The sequence below is a fragment of the Heteronotia binoei genome, chromosome 8, assembly GCF_032191835.1.
Source record: "Heteronotia binoei isolate CCM8104 ecotype False Entrance Well chromosome 8, APGP_CSIRO_Hbin_v1, whole genome shotgun sequence".
In the NCBI taxonomy this organism is placed as follows: Eukaryota; Metazoa; Chordata; class Lepidosauria; order Squamata; family Gekkonidae; genus Heteronotia; species Heteronotia binoei.
Genome location: NC_083230.1, coordinates 96,437,575 through 96,455,909, shown reverse-complemented (window position 1 = coordinate 96,455,909; position 18,335 = coordinate 96,437,575). Strand labels below are relative to the sequence as shown.

At 45.1% G+C, this 18,335-nt stretch overlaps 1 protein-coding gene across 1 annotated transcript in view; it reads right to left on the bottom strand.

Moving 5' to 3' along the window:
* Positions 1-3,053: 3,053 nt before the first annotated feature.
* Positions 3,054-18,335, bottom strand: part of TMEM178B (transmembrane protein 178B) — a 374,746-nt gene continuing 359,464 nt past the window's right edge. The window contains exon 4 of the mRNA XM_060245680.1: positions 3,054-3,387. Coding sequence (XP_060101663.1) covers positions 3,137-3,387 — 251 coding nt within the window. The 3' untranslated portion in view covers positions 3,054-3,136. The remainder of the gene's footprint in view (positions 3,388-18,335) is intronic.

Sequence of the window (18,335 nt, the reverse complement as noted above, 5' to 3'; positions counted from 1 at the left end):
AGTCTGGTGTTCTACCACATGCTGCTATCTCAGTAGTCTACCACCTCGTTTTGTATAGAGCAGCATTACAATGAATTTGAGATCACGTAACATCTTACTTTCATCTCTCTCACACCTTTCTTGTTCACGACTACTTCCACACAGAGATTTTGCCCTGTGTGGCCAGCTGGATGCTCTGCTTTTGGAGGGATCTTCTATAAGATGTTGTGCTCATTTCGAAGATGACTCATGGACTTCTGTACTTTGCTCCTTTGAGCCAGAGCCAAAACAAAACAAAATCTCCTTTGCTCCATCTCAGAAGGAAAACCATGGAGCAGCTCTGGGCAGAACATCCCTTCCTGCAGCCAATCCAGAAATAGAAAAACTCTGTATCCTTGCCTTTTATGACTGTAATAGGACCCCCTCCTCTCAGCTGAATCATACAGGGGGCCATCTGTCATCCTTGCATCATCCTAAAATGATGTAATAAAGGCATTGCTATCTCGTTATCTTCTCTTACCAATAATTCATCTGGTCATTGTAATTACCCACCCTTGTTGGGAAGAAGAATTGCAGATTTATACCCCGCCCTTCTCCCTGAATCAGAGATTCAAAGCAGCTTACAATCTCCTATGTCTTCTCTCCCCACAACAGACACCCTGTGATGTGGGTGGGGCTGAGAGGGCTCTCATAGCAGCTACCTTTTCAAGAACAGCTCCTGCGATAGCTATGGCTAACTCAAGGCCATTCCAGCAGGTGCAAGTGGAGAGTGGGGAATCAAACCCGGTTCTCCAAGATAAGAGTCCACACACTTAACCACTACACCAAACCGGCTCTCTGGAAAGATTTGATTTGGCACAAATGGATTAAGTAGAATTTGGAGAAGAGGGGAAATAGTCATTTGCATGCCAGTATTTCTTCTTGTGAAAAACACAAACTAAGTGATAGAGGCAATCGTAGGTGGCTCTCCTAAACCAAGTTTTTGATGCGGAAGAGCAAATATGGAATTCTTTCACCTCCAGTCTGAACGGGTGTAGTTCCATGTGATCTTCTTGTATATCTAGACAAACCTGGAGGAAGCTGACATCAGGAAGATGATTTGCTCATAGATTCAACATATTTTTTTTGGGGGGGGGGGAGGGGAGCTGGCTTCTATACAACACAACTTTGTTATTGAGTTGAAGGGAGGGATGTTCTTTGATCGCTGTTTCTCCTACTTAAAATGAACAAGGTTTATGGAAATGACCTATACATACATGTGCATTTTCCCCATGTTACTTAAAAATCCACTCAAACAGGACACTGATGGTGCTTTCTGAGGCCAATCATTCAGTAACTGTCACTGAGCATGCCTATGGCTTTTTTTGTAGCAGGAACTCCTTTGAATATTAGGCCACACCCCTGATGTAGCCAATCCTCCTGGAGCTGACAGTAGGCCTTGTACAAAGGGCCCTGTAAGCTCTTGGAGGATTGGCTACATCAGGGGTGTGCAGCTTAATATACAAAGGAGTTCCCGCCACAAAAAAAGCCCTGAGCATATCCAATCCATTGGCACTTCTGTCGTTCTCTTAGGTGCTGTCCTGGAAAAGAACCATTCAGACCTCAGATCACCTTTTCCTCCTGGGTTGACATACTGCTCATTACATTATGTGCCTGATGATCATTCAGAAAAATTAGCTATCCTAAGAGATCTTTGGTATGAAGAATGAGCGGAACCTGGCCTAAAGGAGAAAGAAGCAGAAGGAAGGGGAAAGGAGAGAGAGCGAGAGAGAGAGAGAGAGTCACAACCATAACATACAAGCTTTGAGGGGATGACTGAGGAATAGGTTTTTCATCCTCTGCCTCCAATCCTGCTCTGTATGTATAGACGGTTTTCTTCCAAACACAAGGAGATATGCAGTGAACCCAGGTAACCTTCTGATGACAAAGCGTGAGAGACATCTTATACCGATGTACATGGACATGGACATAACAAAGAGGCACCTCTTAGTATCTTTCACTCACAACGTTCATTCAGAATTCCTCATCTCCTCAGCCCAGGCTTTTGCCACGTTGTCTTTACCTGACAAAGCGGCAACAGAAGCAAAGCCCTACCAGAACTCCTGCTGTATAAACAACCAACCAAAAAGGGCTTTCTCCCTCTGCAGCCCCACTACTCAGAATGCCTTCTGCCCAGTGCGTGGGATTTCCTGTCGTTCTATGGAAGGTGGGAATACACTCAGCACCATCCAGGCATCTCCAAACAGATGTTTCCCCTCGCTCATATATCCACAGTCTTGATGTTTAGTTTTTGGGTCACAAACACAGCGAGGATGGTTTGGGGTAGATGATCTGCAAAGACTGGGTTTGTTTTCTTGTTTAAACAAAATCAGGAAAGGGAGGGTTGCGCATATGGGCATCACAGCATTGTAGTGAGGCTTCCTCCCACATTTTGGCTAGAAGTTCAGCCTCCTCTTTAAGCCTGGATGTAAGGCAGTTGGAAGTCGAACAGAGCATCACTGGAGCATCCACTGAAGGGTCCACATTTGTTCTGCAAGATTCTTGATTTTTTTTGTCATTTAAAGTTTAGCAAGGAAAGGGGGGAGACTTCTGAAATGTACTATTTTGTTCCTTCTTGTTGATGGGGCCAAGAAAAATAACAGGCGAGTTTTAAACAAAAACACTGCAAGAGAGTGTACAAGAAGAGGGAGTCTGAAGATGGCCTCAAGGAGATTATGTTTAGAGAGGTAACTAAAAAATGCTTGATTTTTGTTCTTTGCTCATTGCTTGTATTTCCCCAATTTGCAACAGACAAGTTTTTTTTAAGCTTCCTGTACAGACTCAGTATCACATACACCAAGACATCCTTTCCCTCCCACCCTATCCCAACCCACCCAACTGGCAGTAGACAGATGCAACAATATGTTCACTTGACCTTTGAATCGGGATGCTGAAGGTTGTTCAGGACTAGATGGAAGAGCGATGTTGCCAAAAAGCTATTCCCACCTTCAGGAGAAAGAGCGAGAGAGACATAAAGTCTGTGGAGTTATAGGCGCCATATTGGGGACTCCACTCTGCCTTGGCACTGGCATCCGTTTGAGATCTATATATATAATATCTGTTTATGTATATATATATATTTATATATGTATATTTAGAGATGTGTTTGCATCTATTTTTAGCACACTGTCCCATTCTCAGGTCTTGATTTGGGGCAGTTGGTCCTGGGGACAGGTTGGACGGAAGGGGCCAAGGTGCAGAAGAAGCCAGAGATCAGAGTGAGACCCAGGCCCCCCCATGCACAAAACATTGACCAGCCATAGCCATGGCTGATGTCGTCAGGAAGTCCGTACAGGTATCGGGGGTATCGAGAGAGCTCGAAGTTGATTCCAGCCACGCACGTGCACAGTGAAATGATGCAGAAGGTTCCTAGAAAAAGAGAAGGGGGTGGGGGAGGAGAACGGGAAAACAGAGAAGCATTAGAACCACACAAGTCAAGGAAGCTAAGCAGGGCTGGCCCTGGTCAGTGTTTGGAAGGGAGACCTCCAAGGAATACCAGGGTCACTACACAAAGGCAGGCAATGGCGAACCACCTCTGAACATCTCTTGCCTTGAAAACCATACAAGGTTGCCATAAGTTGGCTGTGACTTGATGGCAAAATAAATACATAATAATTTAGAATACATAGCATAAAAACAATCAAAAACATGAATTTAACAACAACACACACACAGTTAAAGCAGATACACAGGAAGGAGGGTCAGTGAGGAAATACAAGACAAAACAGGTAACTCTTCGACTATTGGTGGAAGGCAGTGATAGAAGGGAACAGATGGATCTTCCTGGGGAGATAATTCCATAATTTGGGGTCATGACCAAGCTGTGGAGTCTTGTGAGCAAAAATTCTACCTTATGAGCTATTGGCTTTAAAGTTTTGAGCTACTACATAAATTTGTTTGCTCTGGGACCATTGTTCTTGAGTTAAGACAAAAATGTGTGAGCCAGGGGTTAAAAAACTGTGAGCTAGCTTACACTAACTCAGCTTAGAGGGAACACTGGTCATGACCAAGAAGGCTTTGTCTTGGGTAGGCATCCATCTAGCCTCCGATGGAGAGGGAATCCAAAGAAGGGCCCTTGAAAATGACTGCCGTGGTCAGGTAGGTTAATATAGGATTAGGCTGTCCTTATGGCATGTTGGTCCCAGGCTGTATTGGATTTTAAAGGTCAATACCAGCATCTTCAATGGGGTTCAAAAACTAATTGAAGCAGTGTAGGTGAACAAGACTGGAGAAATGTAGTCTCTATAACTCACTCCAGTCAACATTCTAGCTACAGCACTTTTAGCAACAGTTCCTAGATGTTTGATAGTGTAAACCAGAAGCAAACTACACATGGTCTCATCCTGTTACTTGCATACAAGTAAAAAAAAAAAACCTAGACAAAGGAAGGCCAGAGATCACTTTCACCCCCTCTAACTTTAGCAATGACATGCTAGGGCAAACCATTTTTATAACACAAGGCAGACAAGATGGAGACAGCTATGCCTGTAGCTCCTTGAAGGATTGGCTCCTGGTCTGCCAAGCCGCAAACTGGAGAGCTGTTTTAACAGTTCCTCAACAACGTAAGATGATTCAGCTGTGGCTTCTGCTCTCTGGTACTTGTCATCCCTCCCCTCTCCCCAGAAGGACTCTCATTTTGTCCTCCAGATTAATATGGGATAACTTTTAAGAGAATTATGGGAGGGAAGACTGGGGGTCCTAGGGAAATCAACCAGCCCTGCCCTTTGAGACCCACCCATTTATCTACTTGTGAGCTTCTAAATACAGCTAGGATGCAGACACAAAAAAGCAAGGAAGCTTCTCCTTGTTGCTACATTCCCAGCACTGAAAGGAAGAATGAGAAATGGGACCTGGAAATGGCAAGATGAAGCCTTTAGAGGGTCAAGCTTCTTGTTTCCTATGTAATTATAGAGTGTTAAGTTGGTAATTCTATATGCATTTGTCATAGAGAAAATCTGAAGTCTTCTCTGTTGTTCTTAATGTCTTTTTCTCTATTTTCTAATCCTGTAATATTTATCATCTTTATTTTATTTTCTAGTTTCTATTCTCATTAGTTCTTGTGTTATTAAAAACAATCTCAATAAAATTATGGGCAAAAAAATTAAAGGGTCAAACTTAGGATACAGATGTGAGCTGAGTCTCTCTCTCTCTCTCTCTCTCTTGTTTTGGAACATCATGGCTGGCTTTAGGGGTTGGTTTCATAGGTTATGTGTCAAAGTCCATATCCCAGCAGGAAACCCATGCCAATGGAGTCCCTCACCCAGTTGCTTTCTGCAGAGCAGGGACAAGGAAGGAGATCATAGAATCATAGAGCTGGAAGGGACCTCCAGAGTAATCTAGCGCAACCCCCTGCACAAATAGAGCAGCTATCATCATTCAGCTCTGTCCTCCCTTTGGATGGCAATGGAGATTTGGCTCAGAGGGAAAATGAAGTGGGCAGCTGTGGGGTGGGGGTGGGGGAAGGACTTGAGTATCTGGGGAACCTGGAGACAGCATGCTTTCATTTCTCTCTCTCTCTCTCTCTTTTCTAAAAAACAGTCTCAGCAAATTACCCTTAACAAACAGGGCAAGAGCAGAGAGTGATTAAAATGTGGAATTGGCTGCCAGAGGATGTAGTGATGGCCACAGGAGTAAAGAGCATTAAAAGGGGATTAGATAGATTCCTGGAGGACTAGCCTATTAATGGCTAATAGCCATGGTGACTGAAAGGAACCTCCACATTCAAAAGCACTAAGCCTCTGACTCCCAGAGCCAGAAGAAGGAGATTGGATTTATACCCTGCCCTTCACTCAGAGTCTCAGTGTGGCTCAATCTCTTTCCCTTCCTCTCCCCACAACAGATACCCTGTGAGGTAGGTGGATCTGAGAGAACTGCTGTTGAGAGAACCTCTCTGAGAGAACTGTGCCTGACTCAAGGTCACCCAGCTGGATGCGTGTGGAAGAGTGGGGAATCAAAGCTGGTTCTCCATATTAGAGCCCATTGCTCTTAACTGCTCTTAACTCCAAACCAGCCACACCAAACAACAAGGAAAGGCCTTGGCCTCTATGCCCTGTTAAGCCTTCAGAAGAATTGGCTGGCTGCCTTGTGAGACAGGATACTGAACTGGATGGACCATTGGTTTGATCCAGCAAGGCTCTTCTTATGTTCTTATTTGCATTATATAAATCCCCCCTACTCAAGTCAAACAATACAAACTGCTCCTCCAGCTCCTCATAATTAGTGGCCTTTCCTCCAGAAGAACAACGCTTAACATAAGAGAAGCCATGTTGGATCAGGCCAATGGCCCATCCAGTCCAACACTCTGTGTCACACAGTGGCCAAAAAAAAGGAGGTTCACAAGTGGGGCTAGAAGCCCTTTCACTTTGCACACACACACCCAGCACCAAGGTATACATACAGTGCTTCAGGTATACATGCCCTGAAGTCTAGTGTAAATAAATAAATAAAATAAATGCTTGCCGGGTAGTGCATCCATTTTCTAAGCCTACTTCTCCCAATATACTTCTGGAGGCCATCAAAGTCAAATGGCTCCAGGCTGCATTAAAAATGGCACCTTGGGGCAGCCTATGAATCAGCTTTGCTCTGACTGGCCTGACTTATTCCTGATCCCAGAGGAAGCATCACTTACGACTCCATCCACAGTGCTGCTGAGGTGGCTGGGCTGATGCCAAGAGCATGTGGCTTCAGGTTGCACACAAATAAATGACACTCTAGGGCTGCCAGCCCTGGGTTGGGACATACTTGGACCTTTTGGGGATTGCGCCTGGGGAGGGGAAGGACTTCAGCAGGGTATAATGCCATAGAGTCCACCCCTACTTAGCAGCCACTTTCTCCAGGGGAACTGATCTTGATCATCTAGAGCAGGGGTCCACAGCCCTTGGGCCACGGACTGGTCCCGGTCCGTGGTCTGTTCACAACTGGGCTGCAGAGCAAGGCAGAGTTGCTGCACTGCCCTTTTCACCCCTCCCCAGGACCTGGCCAGGTGAAAGAGGCAGCATGGTCTCGCTTCGAGGCTGCCTCCCCTTGCAGAGGAGGGGCAGCCTCGGAACGAGGCAGAGAAGCCCCGCTGCCCCTTCCACCTGAGCAGCCTGGGGTGGAAAAACCCCCAGCACCCCCCCCCCCTCCACCAGTCTGTGGAAAAACTGTCTTCCACAAAACCGGTTCCTGGTGCCCCGCTGCCCCTTCCACCCACCTGGGCAGCCTGGGGTGGCAAAATCCCCAGCACCGCCCCCCCCCATCAGTCCATGGAAAAGATGTCTTCTAAAAAACTGGTCCCTGGTGCCGAAAAGGTTGGGAGCCACTGATCTAGAGATCCATTGTAATAGCAGGAGATCTCTGGGTGCCACCTGGAGGTTGGCAACCATGCACTTCTCCCTTGATGCTGCTCCTCCTCCTCCTCTCCCCACTAGGAAATTCCCCAGTAACTTACATAGTCACTCCACCCCTGAACTTGCCTGTACCCTACCTGCTTGGGTTTTCCCTCTCTCACACCCATCCTAGACAAAGTAGGAAGTTACAGGGTCTTTTTTGAGCAGGAACACACAGGAACACAGTTCCAGCTAGCATGGTGTCAGGGGTGTGTGGCCTAATATGCAAATGAGCTCCTGCTGGGCTTTTACTAAAAAAAATAGCCCTGGGAAGTTGTTATAACAGAATGGAAGACAAAATACCTTAATGAGGAAGGGACTCAGCAAATTAAGTTTCTGGTACTCCTTCTGAAATGTTGGCCTTTCATCAGCAGTCGTCAATGAAAGGCCACCATTAGGGTTGTCATCTCTGGGCTGGAAATTCCTGGAAATTTGCAGGCAGGCCCTGGGAAGGGGAGGGGAGGGTTGGGGAAGGAGAGGGATCTCAAGGAGGCATAATGCCATAGTTGTTGTTGTTGTTGTTCAGTCACACAGTCGAGTCCGACTCTTTGCAACCCCCTAGAGCAGCAATGCCCAACCTTTTTGGCACCAGGGACCAGTTTTGTGGAAGACAATTTTTCCATGGACCGAGGGGGGGGGGAGGGGCGATGGTTTCGGGATGATACAAATGTGCATTTTATTTCTATTAGTATGATGTGGTAATTAAGTGTGCGGGCTCTTATCTAGGAGAACTGGGTTTGGTTTTCCACTCCTCCACTTGCAGCTGCTGGAATGGCCTTGGGTTTGCCATAGCTCTCACAGAGTTGTCCTTGAAAGGGCAGCTTCTGGGAGAGCTTTCTCAACCCCATCCACCTCACAGGGTGTCTGTTGTGGGAGAGGAAGGTAAAGGAGATTGTAAGCCGGTCTGAAACCCTGAAATTTGGAGTGGAGGGCAGGATATAAATCCAATGTATTATTATTATTATTATTATTATTATTATTATTATTATTATTATTATTATTATTATTATTATTATTATTATTATTATTATTACATTGTAATATATAATGAAATAATTATACAACTCATGGCCTAATTGCTAATGGGCCATGGACCGGTACCGGACCATGGCTCAGGGCTTGGGGACCCCTGCCATAGAGTACTCTCTAAAGCAGCTGTTTTTTCCCAGGGGAATGGATATCCATGATCTAGAGATCCATTGTGATTTCAGAACATCTCTATGCCCTACCTGGAGGTTGGCAACCCTAGCTCCCAGTTCATGGCTATGAAGGAAGAGGAGGAGTGTCTCCCAGCTTCTTATGGACCAGATGTTATTTCCCTGCATTCCAAAAACTCATTTTTTCCAAGCCAACTTTAATTTCCCCTAGAGATCAACTGTGGGCAATGAAATATTAGTCAACAGAAATGTATGATTCATACTTCAGACTTCATTAGGAAAGGCGATGCGATGATTAGTAGTTTAAAGTTTTGACCCAGGGCTCTAGAGGCTGCTGTTTAAATCTGTCATAATGATCTGTGTACATCGGCTGAGCTGCCACAAGTCCGTTTGTCTGCTATTCAGTTTCTGGATGAGGAAAAGACTCACTCTTTTCTATCCCAATGGCATTTCATCAGGGATTCTTTTCATTGCAAATTTCCCTTTAGATTTCAGCAGCAGCAAATCAGGACAGCGCAATTCTACCCAGAAGCCCTGATCTATACCCACTGAGCTGAATGATTATATAGAGCTTGGGAAAGCAGGACTCTGGATCATGGAGAGAAAGTCTGAAGTTCATGTGCTAGGTTGGCTAGAGTTATGTGAACATGCCTCTTTTCATTCCTTTTCGGTTTCCTATGTTGTCTTGGGAGCCTTTTTCATTCCATGTATTTTGTTCCTTGTTGCTGTTGTTCCTCTGTTTCTGTTAACATTATTTTAGGCCACTCTGATGACATTTATATGCAATCAGTGCAAACACGACACTGAATGTTGTCTAAAGTTTAATGGGGAATACAGGTTGCAAGGAAACAGAAAAGGCCATGAAATTAAAGACCATTCATCCTTACAAGAGCTGAAATGGAAACAGAGCTTTCAGATCAAAATGTGGTTGCATTCCCTCTGCAGGCTTCTTGCAGTCACGACCAGGCTCCATGTATATTTGTTTAATTCTAGAGGCTACAGTCTTGAAGGATTTGTTCCCCTTTTAACTTATATAGAATAAATAATATACAAAACACCATGCGTGAAACAGAGAAGTAGAAAAAAAGCAGCAATCACACAAATACACATCCTATTAAATCATCATTCTTAGATTACAATATTTTGTTGGAAATCATATCTACACTTCTTCCAGATTAATTATATAGAGTTCAGAATTTCCCCTCTAACAATCTTGTTATTTTAGCCCTGTCCAAATACCTTAAAAGTGGTTACCAATGATTAACAAATTTCTCCTGAGCTGCCATTTCCCTTTCCTGTATATTCCTACTTTCCCCCATAATCGTGACATGCCATATTTCCCACAACCAAACTTCATCCTGAGGTTGATAAATGCTACCTCAGGCTGAAGTTTAGAAAGTTTCTTATTTTCAGTTTTGAATTAGCAGTCATCACACTACTTTAAATGCACACAGGAGCACGTGAGGTTGCCTGATACTGTTCACAACACTTCCCATGTACCCCACAGTCCATGTCACCATGGCAACTTGTCAGAAGAGGACCTACTCTCCTGCCCCTTCCTGCACTTAAAACCATAATGCTGTAGTTCTTGCAGTTCTGCAGCAGCTAAATCTGCAGCTGTCAGGTGACAAGAAGGAGCCAATAGGATTCCACGTAGCCTTACAAAATCGCAGACATGGGGCTCCCTCAGCAGTCTGAGCACCTTGTCACACAACTGCTCTCGGATTGTGCCCTGCTTGGCTGTGTACTTGCTTGCCTCTCCATCTATCTATCTGCTTCATTTGTCTCCAGCTACCAGTTTTGATATTTAAAAATATGTAGACCTGTCTTGCCTTTCAGGACACTGCCAAGGGCATCTGAATTCCACAGAATGACTCTGACTTCTCCTCCACTCTTGTACTGTGGAAGGGGTAATTGGAATCTATCAATTACATATTAATGCTCCAAGGAGCTGAGGGCAGCAAACCGAGCTCTCCTTTCCTCCATTTCATCCTCACAACAACCGATGAAGCAGTTTACACTGACAGAGAGTGACTGGTGGACGGTCACGCAACAAACTTCATGGCTGAGCCTGGATTTGACCTGGGTCTCCCTAGGTCTATCCCAGCATCTTAATGACTACTGTACTTTGGCTGAATCCTATAAGCCCTTGCTGTGCTACTACAATTAGTTTACATAATAGGGTTGTAATATGTGCCCCAGAGATCATTACAGTCTGCTTCACTTCTTTTGATCATCCCTGGCCCGAAGGACATCCATCTTGCCTTGACCAAAGGCCAACTTGGCCTGGTGGAATTTTATTTATTTATTTGTTTGTAGCACTGGGATGGAATGAAGGGAGGAGGCCGATAACAAGCTCCCCATAGAGATCTGGACCCTATCTGACCTACTATCATTTCATAGGGCCTGTAAGACAGAGCTATTCCATCAGGCCTTTGGTTGAGGTAGCGGGTGTCCATATTCTACCTATTTTGGCCTTCCTTACTGTGACATTATATTTATTATTACCATCTTATTGTTGAATTCCTTGGGCCTGTATTGATATGTTGAGTGTACCCAACTGGAATTGCCGCCCATGTATATTATTGTTTTAATGGTTTTACTATATTTTTATTTACGGTTTTAATCTGTAAGCATTAATTGTTGCTTTAAATCATGTTGTTCTCCACCCTGAGCCCGCTTACAGGAAAGGGTGGAATATAAGCCAACTAAAATAAATAAATAAATAAAATAAGACAAGACAAGACAGAGGTGCAGTGCTTAAAACTAGGTGGGGCCTGGAGATCTCATAGAATTCCAGAGTTGTAAGGAGCCATACAGGCGATCTAGTCCAACCTTCTGCTCAATCTCCCAGAATTTTAATGGATCTTCAGACTACAATTTTCCCTAGAGAAAATGGCTGCTTTAGAAAGTAGACTCTATGGAGTTACATCCCTGCTGAGCTCCTTCCACTCCACAAAACCAGCCATGCCCAAGTCCCACCCCCAGACCTCCAGGAACTTCCCAACCTGGAGTTGACAACCCTATTTAATCCCCACCCCCTCAAAAAAGGGAGCTGGAAAATCAGGCAGCTTAGGACAGTAAATTTTGTACTATGGAATGTTTATATCAATAAGAGGCTGGGCATGTGCTTGCCAGTGACTGAAAAAAAATGCTGAATGTTGCTAATGTAGCTGGATGTCCTTCCTTTGTTTATGCAGGTGAGACGAGTCTCTCAGTCCAGAAGCCAGGAAACCAAGTGACAGCTGTTTACTGCCTTGCCTCTGAAGCAGTTGGCCAGAAGAGGGAGCCACAAGCACATTAAGCTGGATATATCCACTGCTCAAAGGTACTACCAGAATAGCTGATGGTAGGGGGAGTGGCAGACCTAGTTTTTAAAAACCCAGAGCCCTGGATGACTCAGCAAAACACCAGTTTGACCTGGAGAACTGCTGACACATCACTGTGACCAGTGCAACCACCACAGTCTGCAATCAGTTGAAAGCACAGGTGTACAGGCCTGGGTATCAGATAGAAGAGCATCACTCAGAGAGCAGAAGGGGAATCAAAGGGCTTGCCAGCCTGGTCATGGATTTTTCATAATAGAATTTTGGGGTGGATTCTGCTTCCTTGGCTATTGCAGAAATGGGCCCGATTTAGATGCTTATCTGGTCCAAGAATTCCCTTTCCAGCTCACACAGCTTTGACAGTCATGGATGCTGCTGCATTCAAAAGAATTCTACTGCAACAGGTGCATATTCCAGATGTTGGTGGTGGACCCTGGGCAGAAGGTTCCTTGCCCTCTCCCCTTCCGCCATCAACCACTCTGCTCTTGCCCTCATTCCCTCCCACCAACCTGCAAGCCCCACGCCTGCCTGGATGTTCTTCCCCTTCCCACCTGCAAAACCATGCTCACAGTTGCCTGGCTACCTGCAGCCCTTTCCCCAGTGACAATGGCCATGTGGGCCACTTGGAGCATAGGTTGCAAGCAGGGCTTTTTTTTTTTTTTTGTGGCAGGAACTCCTTTGCCTATTAGGCCACACACCCCGATGTTGCCAATCCTCCAAGAGTTTACAGATCTCTTAGCACAGCGCTTACTGTAAGCTCCAGGAGGATTGACTATTTCAGGGGGTGTGGCCTAATATGCAAAGGAGTTCCTGCTACAAAAAAGCCTTGGTTGCGAGCAAAAGAGTGGGCAGGAGAAAGTTAATATCAGTGGGCCCGGCCAGAAGCCCTAGGTCATGGCAGTTGCCTCACCTCAGGGTATGCTGGCACCAGCCCTGATCCAGACATCTCTACCCAACACCCCCTACAAATATGCAGAGAGCAGTCCCAAGCAGATATGCAAGGAAATGGAGTTCATTCCCAGGAAAATGTTCTTAGGAAGATGTTAAGTGTGTGGAGCAAGTATTGTAAAATGGGGGCCTGGCCCAAGAAATACAGCATCCTATTAGCATTTTCAATTATTGCGCAGCCTTATCAAATCAGGGAGGAACACAACTCCACTCCTGCCCTGTTCCACAGTGACGAGCCACACTCTGCCAGAGCAGCTTTGCAGCAAACCCCTTCTGTGCATGGATTAAACGCCTCAGCAGCATGAGGCTCTTGAGAGTGTTTCATTGTTCGGCACACACTCGCATAGAATATAAATGATTGTTTAATTACACACCACGGCTTCATCATCGGCTAGCAGACGAGTGCGTGACAGATAAGGTTTAGTTTAAATCTGTGCCTATTTATTTATCGAAATGCCTTGGAAAGAGCAAACAATTCCATTGGCTAATTCAGAGCCCGTGCCATATGAGGTCATAAATCCACCCAGACCAGATGGGAATGTTCTTCTATTAAAAATCTGAGAACCCCAACAGATGAGCACCTCAGTGTCTTTTAACAGGCTGAATGGGGACTGGTTCTACCAAGTTAGACCAGTTTTGCTTCCTCCCTCAAGGGGGCAGCACATGTGTGGGGAAGGCTCCAGGTGAGCCAGGCTTCACACAAGGACAGCTGCCTTCATTCCTGTGTTTGTGGGGCACTGAACAAGTGCAACCACTAGGGCAAAAATGGCTGTTGCCTACTGTCTGGACAGCCCCATATCATCAGATCTCAGAACCTAAGCAGAACCAATATCAACCCTGGTTAATATTTGGATGGGACACCACCAAGAAAGTCTAGGGTTGCAACGCAGAGGAAGGCAATGGCAAACTACCTCTCAATACACCCTGTGAATTCCATGGCCAAAGGAATCCATGTTCAAATAGAACAATACATTTATCCCATTCCACAACATTCATTTATGCCTAAGGGATGGGCACAAACAGGGAAAATGCAGTTTGGTTTGTGGTTTGTGGCATGCCTGATTTGGGAACCACAAACTGTCACAAACTTTTAGCCATGAAATGAACTGGTTTGGTTTGTGAAGTGGCATGCTAGAGACATCAAACTCACAGGAGACCTCCACTTGCCTCTCCTATACCTGCCCTCCAAATTTGGTGAGGATTGGATTTTTTGGGTCCATGTTAGGGCTCCCCCCCCAAAGAAGTTGCCCCCAGGAAAGTGATTTCTGAGAAAATGTGGAGGGCATGTAGAGGAGTATCAGACAGGTCCCCTTCAAGTTTGGTGTCTCTAGCTTGTACATGATCCATTCTATACACTACTGAACCTCCTGAATCTGCACCTGTCAAAATGACTTCCTGTCATTGACAAAGGGGTGGAGCCAGCCAGCCATTTAGTTGACAGAATTTTACCATCCTTCTATCCAGTAACAGAAAATAAAATAACACGGGGATGTGATAATACTCAGTTTATCACACTGGGTGGTCAACATAGAATCATAGAGTTGGAAGGGACTTCCAAGGTGGCATGTACATGAAGTCATCATCTTATAAACGGTAAATTGTCTTCTCCAATAAGAAGGGCTTCTAACATTTCATCTTACAAACATACAAATCTGTCAAGTGCATTTTTACCCCAATCTTCCTTCAAGGTGCTCAAAGTGTGTACATTGTTCTCCCTTATTTTATTATCACAACAACTCTGTGAAGCAGGTTAGGCAGAGAGAGAGAGAGAAAGACAGAGAAAGACTGTCCCAAGGACACCTAGCAAATTGTATGCCAGAATTAGTTGTTTGGGGGTGGGTTTCTTATTGGTTTTAAAATATATTTTTATTATATATGTTTTAATTTGTTGGCTGCTTTGGTAGCTCTTGTAAGGGCAGAAAGGTGGGGTAGAAGTTTTGTTAAAAATAAATGAGGTTTAAAAAGTGAGCACCATAGGGGTATTGATCTGTTAACGTGACAAACTAGCAAATGCAACAGTGCAAAGCAGATGGAATCCAGGTCAAGGAACCAGGTGTGTCTGTGTGAAAGGGAGAGGGAGAGGAAGGGTCTCATTCAGTCCTGTACTGTGGATGTGCAGGAATCAAGTGAAAAAAGTGTGTGAGAGTGTTTCCTATAGACTTAATATCTTTGACTGCAGAATGCATATGTATAGTGTGTTATTTGTGGCTTGGTTCACTTTGTTGAGTTATCTATTTTGCAAAGGGTTCCAGCTCTGGGCTAGGAAATACCTCGATATTTGGTCAGGAAAGGGTTTGGGCCAGGGAAGGGACCTTTGTGGTGTATAAATAGGGTTGCCAAGTCCAATTCAATAAATATCTGGGGACTTTGGGGGTGGAGCTGGGAGACTTTGGGAGTGGAGCCAGGAGCAAGGTTGTGACAAGCATCATTGAACTCCAAAGGGAGTTCTGGCCATCACATTTTAAGGGACCACACATCTTTTAAATGCCTTCTCTTCAATGGAAATAATGAAGGATAGAGGCACCTTCTTTGGGGGCTCATAGAATTGGACCCCCTGGTCCAATTCTTTTGAAACCTGCAAGGTATCTTTGGGAGAGGCATTGAATGCTATGTTCCAAATGTGGTGCTTCTACCTCAAAAAACAGCCCTCCCCCCAGAACTCCAGATACCCGCAGATCAATTCTTCCTTATACCCTATAGGAATCTGTCTCTGTAGGGAATAATGGAGTGTCCAGCAGACATTCCCTTCTTCCCCCCTACTTTCTGATGACCCTGAAGTAGGGGGAGGGTCTCCAAACCAGGGGGCCCCTGCCCCCACCTAGGGATTGGCAATCCTCGTATAATACCATTCAGTCTACCTTCCAAAACTGCCATTTTCTACAAGTTAACTGACCTGGATCAAAATTCAGGAAGCAATTTTTCTCCAGGCCAGTTTGGCCAGGGATTCTGGAGGGTTTTTGCCATCTTCTGGAACAGGGGTTGTTGGGAGTGTGGGTGGGGAGGTTTTTGTGAATTTCCTGCATTGTGTGGAGGTCGGACTAGATGATCCTGGAGGTCCCTTCCAACTCTATGATTCTATCTGGAGATTAATTATAATAGTGAGGGGGCTGGGAACCCCAGAATTTCTGCTTTCTGACTGCGGCTCAGGATTCTGGCTGCACTATGGGAGGCCCCATAATAATGAGAATGGTAAGGGAAACTTGAAAACCAAAGATATAAACAAGGTGAGATGAACAAGACATTTTCTTGAGCTCCACCCTTTGCCCCATCAGCCTTCCAAGATTTCTTTTTCTCAGTTGCTTTGGGTCCCCACTGGGGAGAAAAGTGGGATCTATATATCCATGGCTTTTTTGTAGCAGGAAAAATTGCATATTAGGCCACACACCCCTGATGTAGCCAATCCTCCAAGAGCTTACAGGGACCTGTTTACAGGGCCTACTGTAAGCTCTTGGAGGATTGGCGTCATCAGGGGTGTGTGGTCTAATATGCAAAGGAGTTCTTGCTACAAAAAAAGCCTGGTCAAATAAATAAATAGGAAATGTTGGCATGGCAACTTAATACATTTGCAGGATGCTGGTCTAATGGTTGTTGTCAAGCCATACCATTCCCTTGCATCTCCAAATACAAAGCCCTTTTGTAGTGTTCCCAAATTTCAGCCTTGCTTGCCCTCCTCATTATTTAATTCAGACTGCTCTTAATTGTTAGAGAGGACTGAGCTACATCTACAGCAGCAAAGGGATTCTGACACCCTTTGAGAGTGACCTCTTAGCAACATAGTCCCTGTATCTGTTCTCCTGTGTGCATAAAATATACTTCATTATAAAGTAAAATGGAGATCAGCATCTCCAGATCTGAATTTGTCTTTTTAGTTTTTAAAAAGAAATGTAGAGTTGCTGAAATTTGTCAGTCTGACAAACTTGGAGAACTTTGCTGCTTATCTGTCGAGTAGATAAGGAGGCTGACTTCTCTTGGCAGGGGTAAGTGGGTACTGTGCAGTGTAAGTGCTGTGCAGACCTCTTCTTCTTCCCTTTCCCTTCTTTATATCTCAAGAGGTCTGTGGAACTTGAAAGCTTGTTCTTTCATTCTCTCTTAAGAAATGATGGTTCAAGAAAAGGTAGTCAAGAGTTTCATCTTTTAAAAATCTGGTTTAGATCTAGCTGTTACTATATTTGTTTGGATTCTAACTAAGACAGGCTTGGGTATGCTTGATTGAATTTAAGCAGGTTGTGATGCCCTCTGGGGGAAAGGGAACATCATACTTGGGGTCTACGGGGTCTTGAAAGCACCATCCCAGTCACTGCTTCCTTGCCCAGATGGTTTTTATTGTCAGTTGACAGCTCCAGGTTCCTGAAGGTGTGTTTATCTTGATACAACTCAGGGTTACAATATTTACAAAGGAGAATCATAGAGTTGGAAGGGACATCCAGGACCATCTAGTCCAACCCCCTGCACAATGCAGGAAATGCACAAATACCTCCCCCTAAATTCACAGGATCTTCATTCTGTCAGATGGCCATCTAGCCTTTGTTTAAAAACTTCAAAGGAAGGAGAGCCCACCACCTCCAGAGGAAGCCTGTTCCACTGAGGAACTGCTCTAACGGTCAGGAAGTTCTTCTGTTGAGCCAGAAACTCTTTTGATAGAATTTCAACCCATTGGTTCCGGTACTACCTTCTGGGGCAACAAAAAACAATTCCACAACTTCCTCTAGATGACAGCCCTTCAAGTACTTGAAGATGGTGATCATATCACCTCTCAGCTGCCTCCTCTCCAGGCTAAAGATGCCCAGCTCCTTCAACCTTTCTTCATAGGAATTGGTCTCCAGACCCCTCATCATCTTTGTCACCCTCCTCTGGATCTGTTCCAGCATGTCTATATCCTTCTTAAAATGTGGTGCTCAAAACTGAACACAATACTCTAGGTGAGGTCTTACCAGAGCAGAGTCCCCCACTGCAGAATGCGCGTGCACTGCAATGACGTCACCTGGAAGTGACATCATCAAAATGGCAGCGCCCATGCGGGGCTGCTCTAGGCGTTTCTGGGAAAACTCTATGATTTTCTATGCACCATAGAGTTTTTACCTCCCAAATAGCTAGAGCATCCAGGAAAAACCATAGAGTTTTCCTGGAAATGCCTAGTGTGGCTCCGCATGCGTGCTGCCATTTTTATGATGTCACTTCTGGGTGACGCCATCACGCCAGCAACTTGGGGGGAGGTTCCCCCCGCCGGCCCAATGTGGGCTGGCAGGTTGGGAACCTCCCGAACGGGAGAACCCCCACCCGGACCTGGGGATTGTTAGTCCTATAACAACCCTTTGATTCTGACTCCTCCTGGCTCTTGATGCCATGAAGCTTGCCAGCTGATGTTAACAGCCTCTTCTGAATACCTGTCTGTCAAGAGGCTAGATTAACAGTGCCATATAAGCATGGCATCTAACCTCAGCAAGCACCAGTTTTGTGAGGTGGAGAAGGCAGATGGGATACTTGAACAGGCCACAGATTATTGGAAACAACTGATGGAA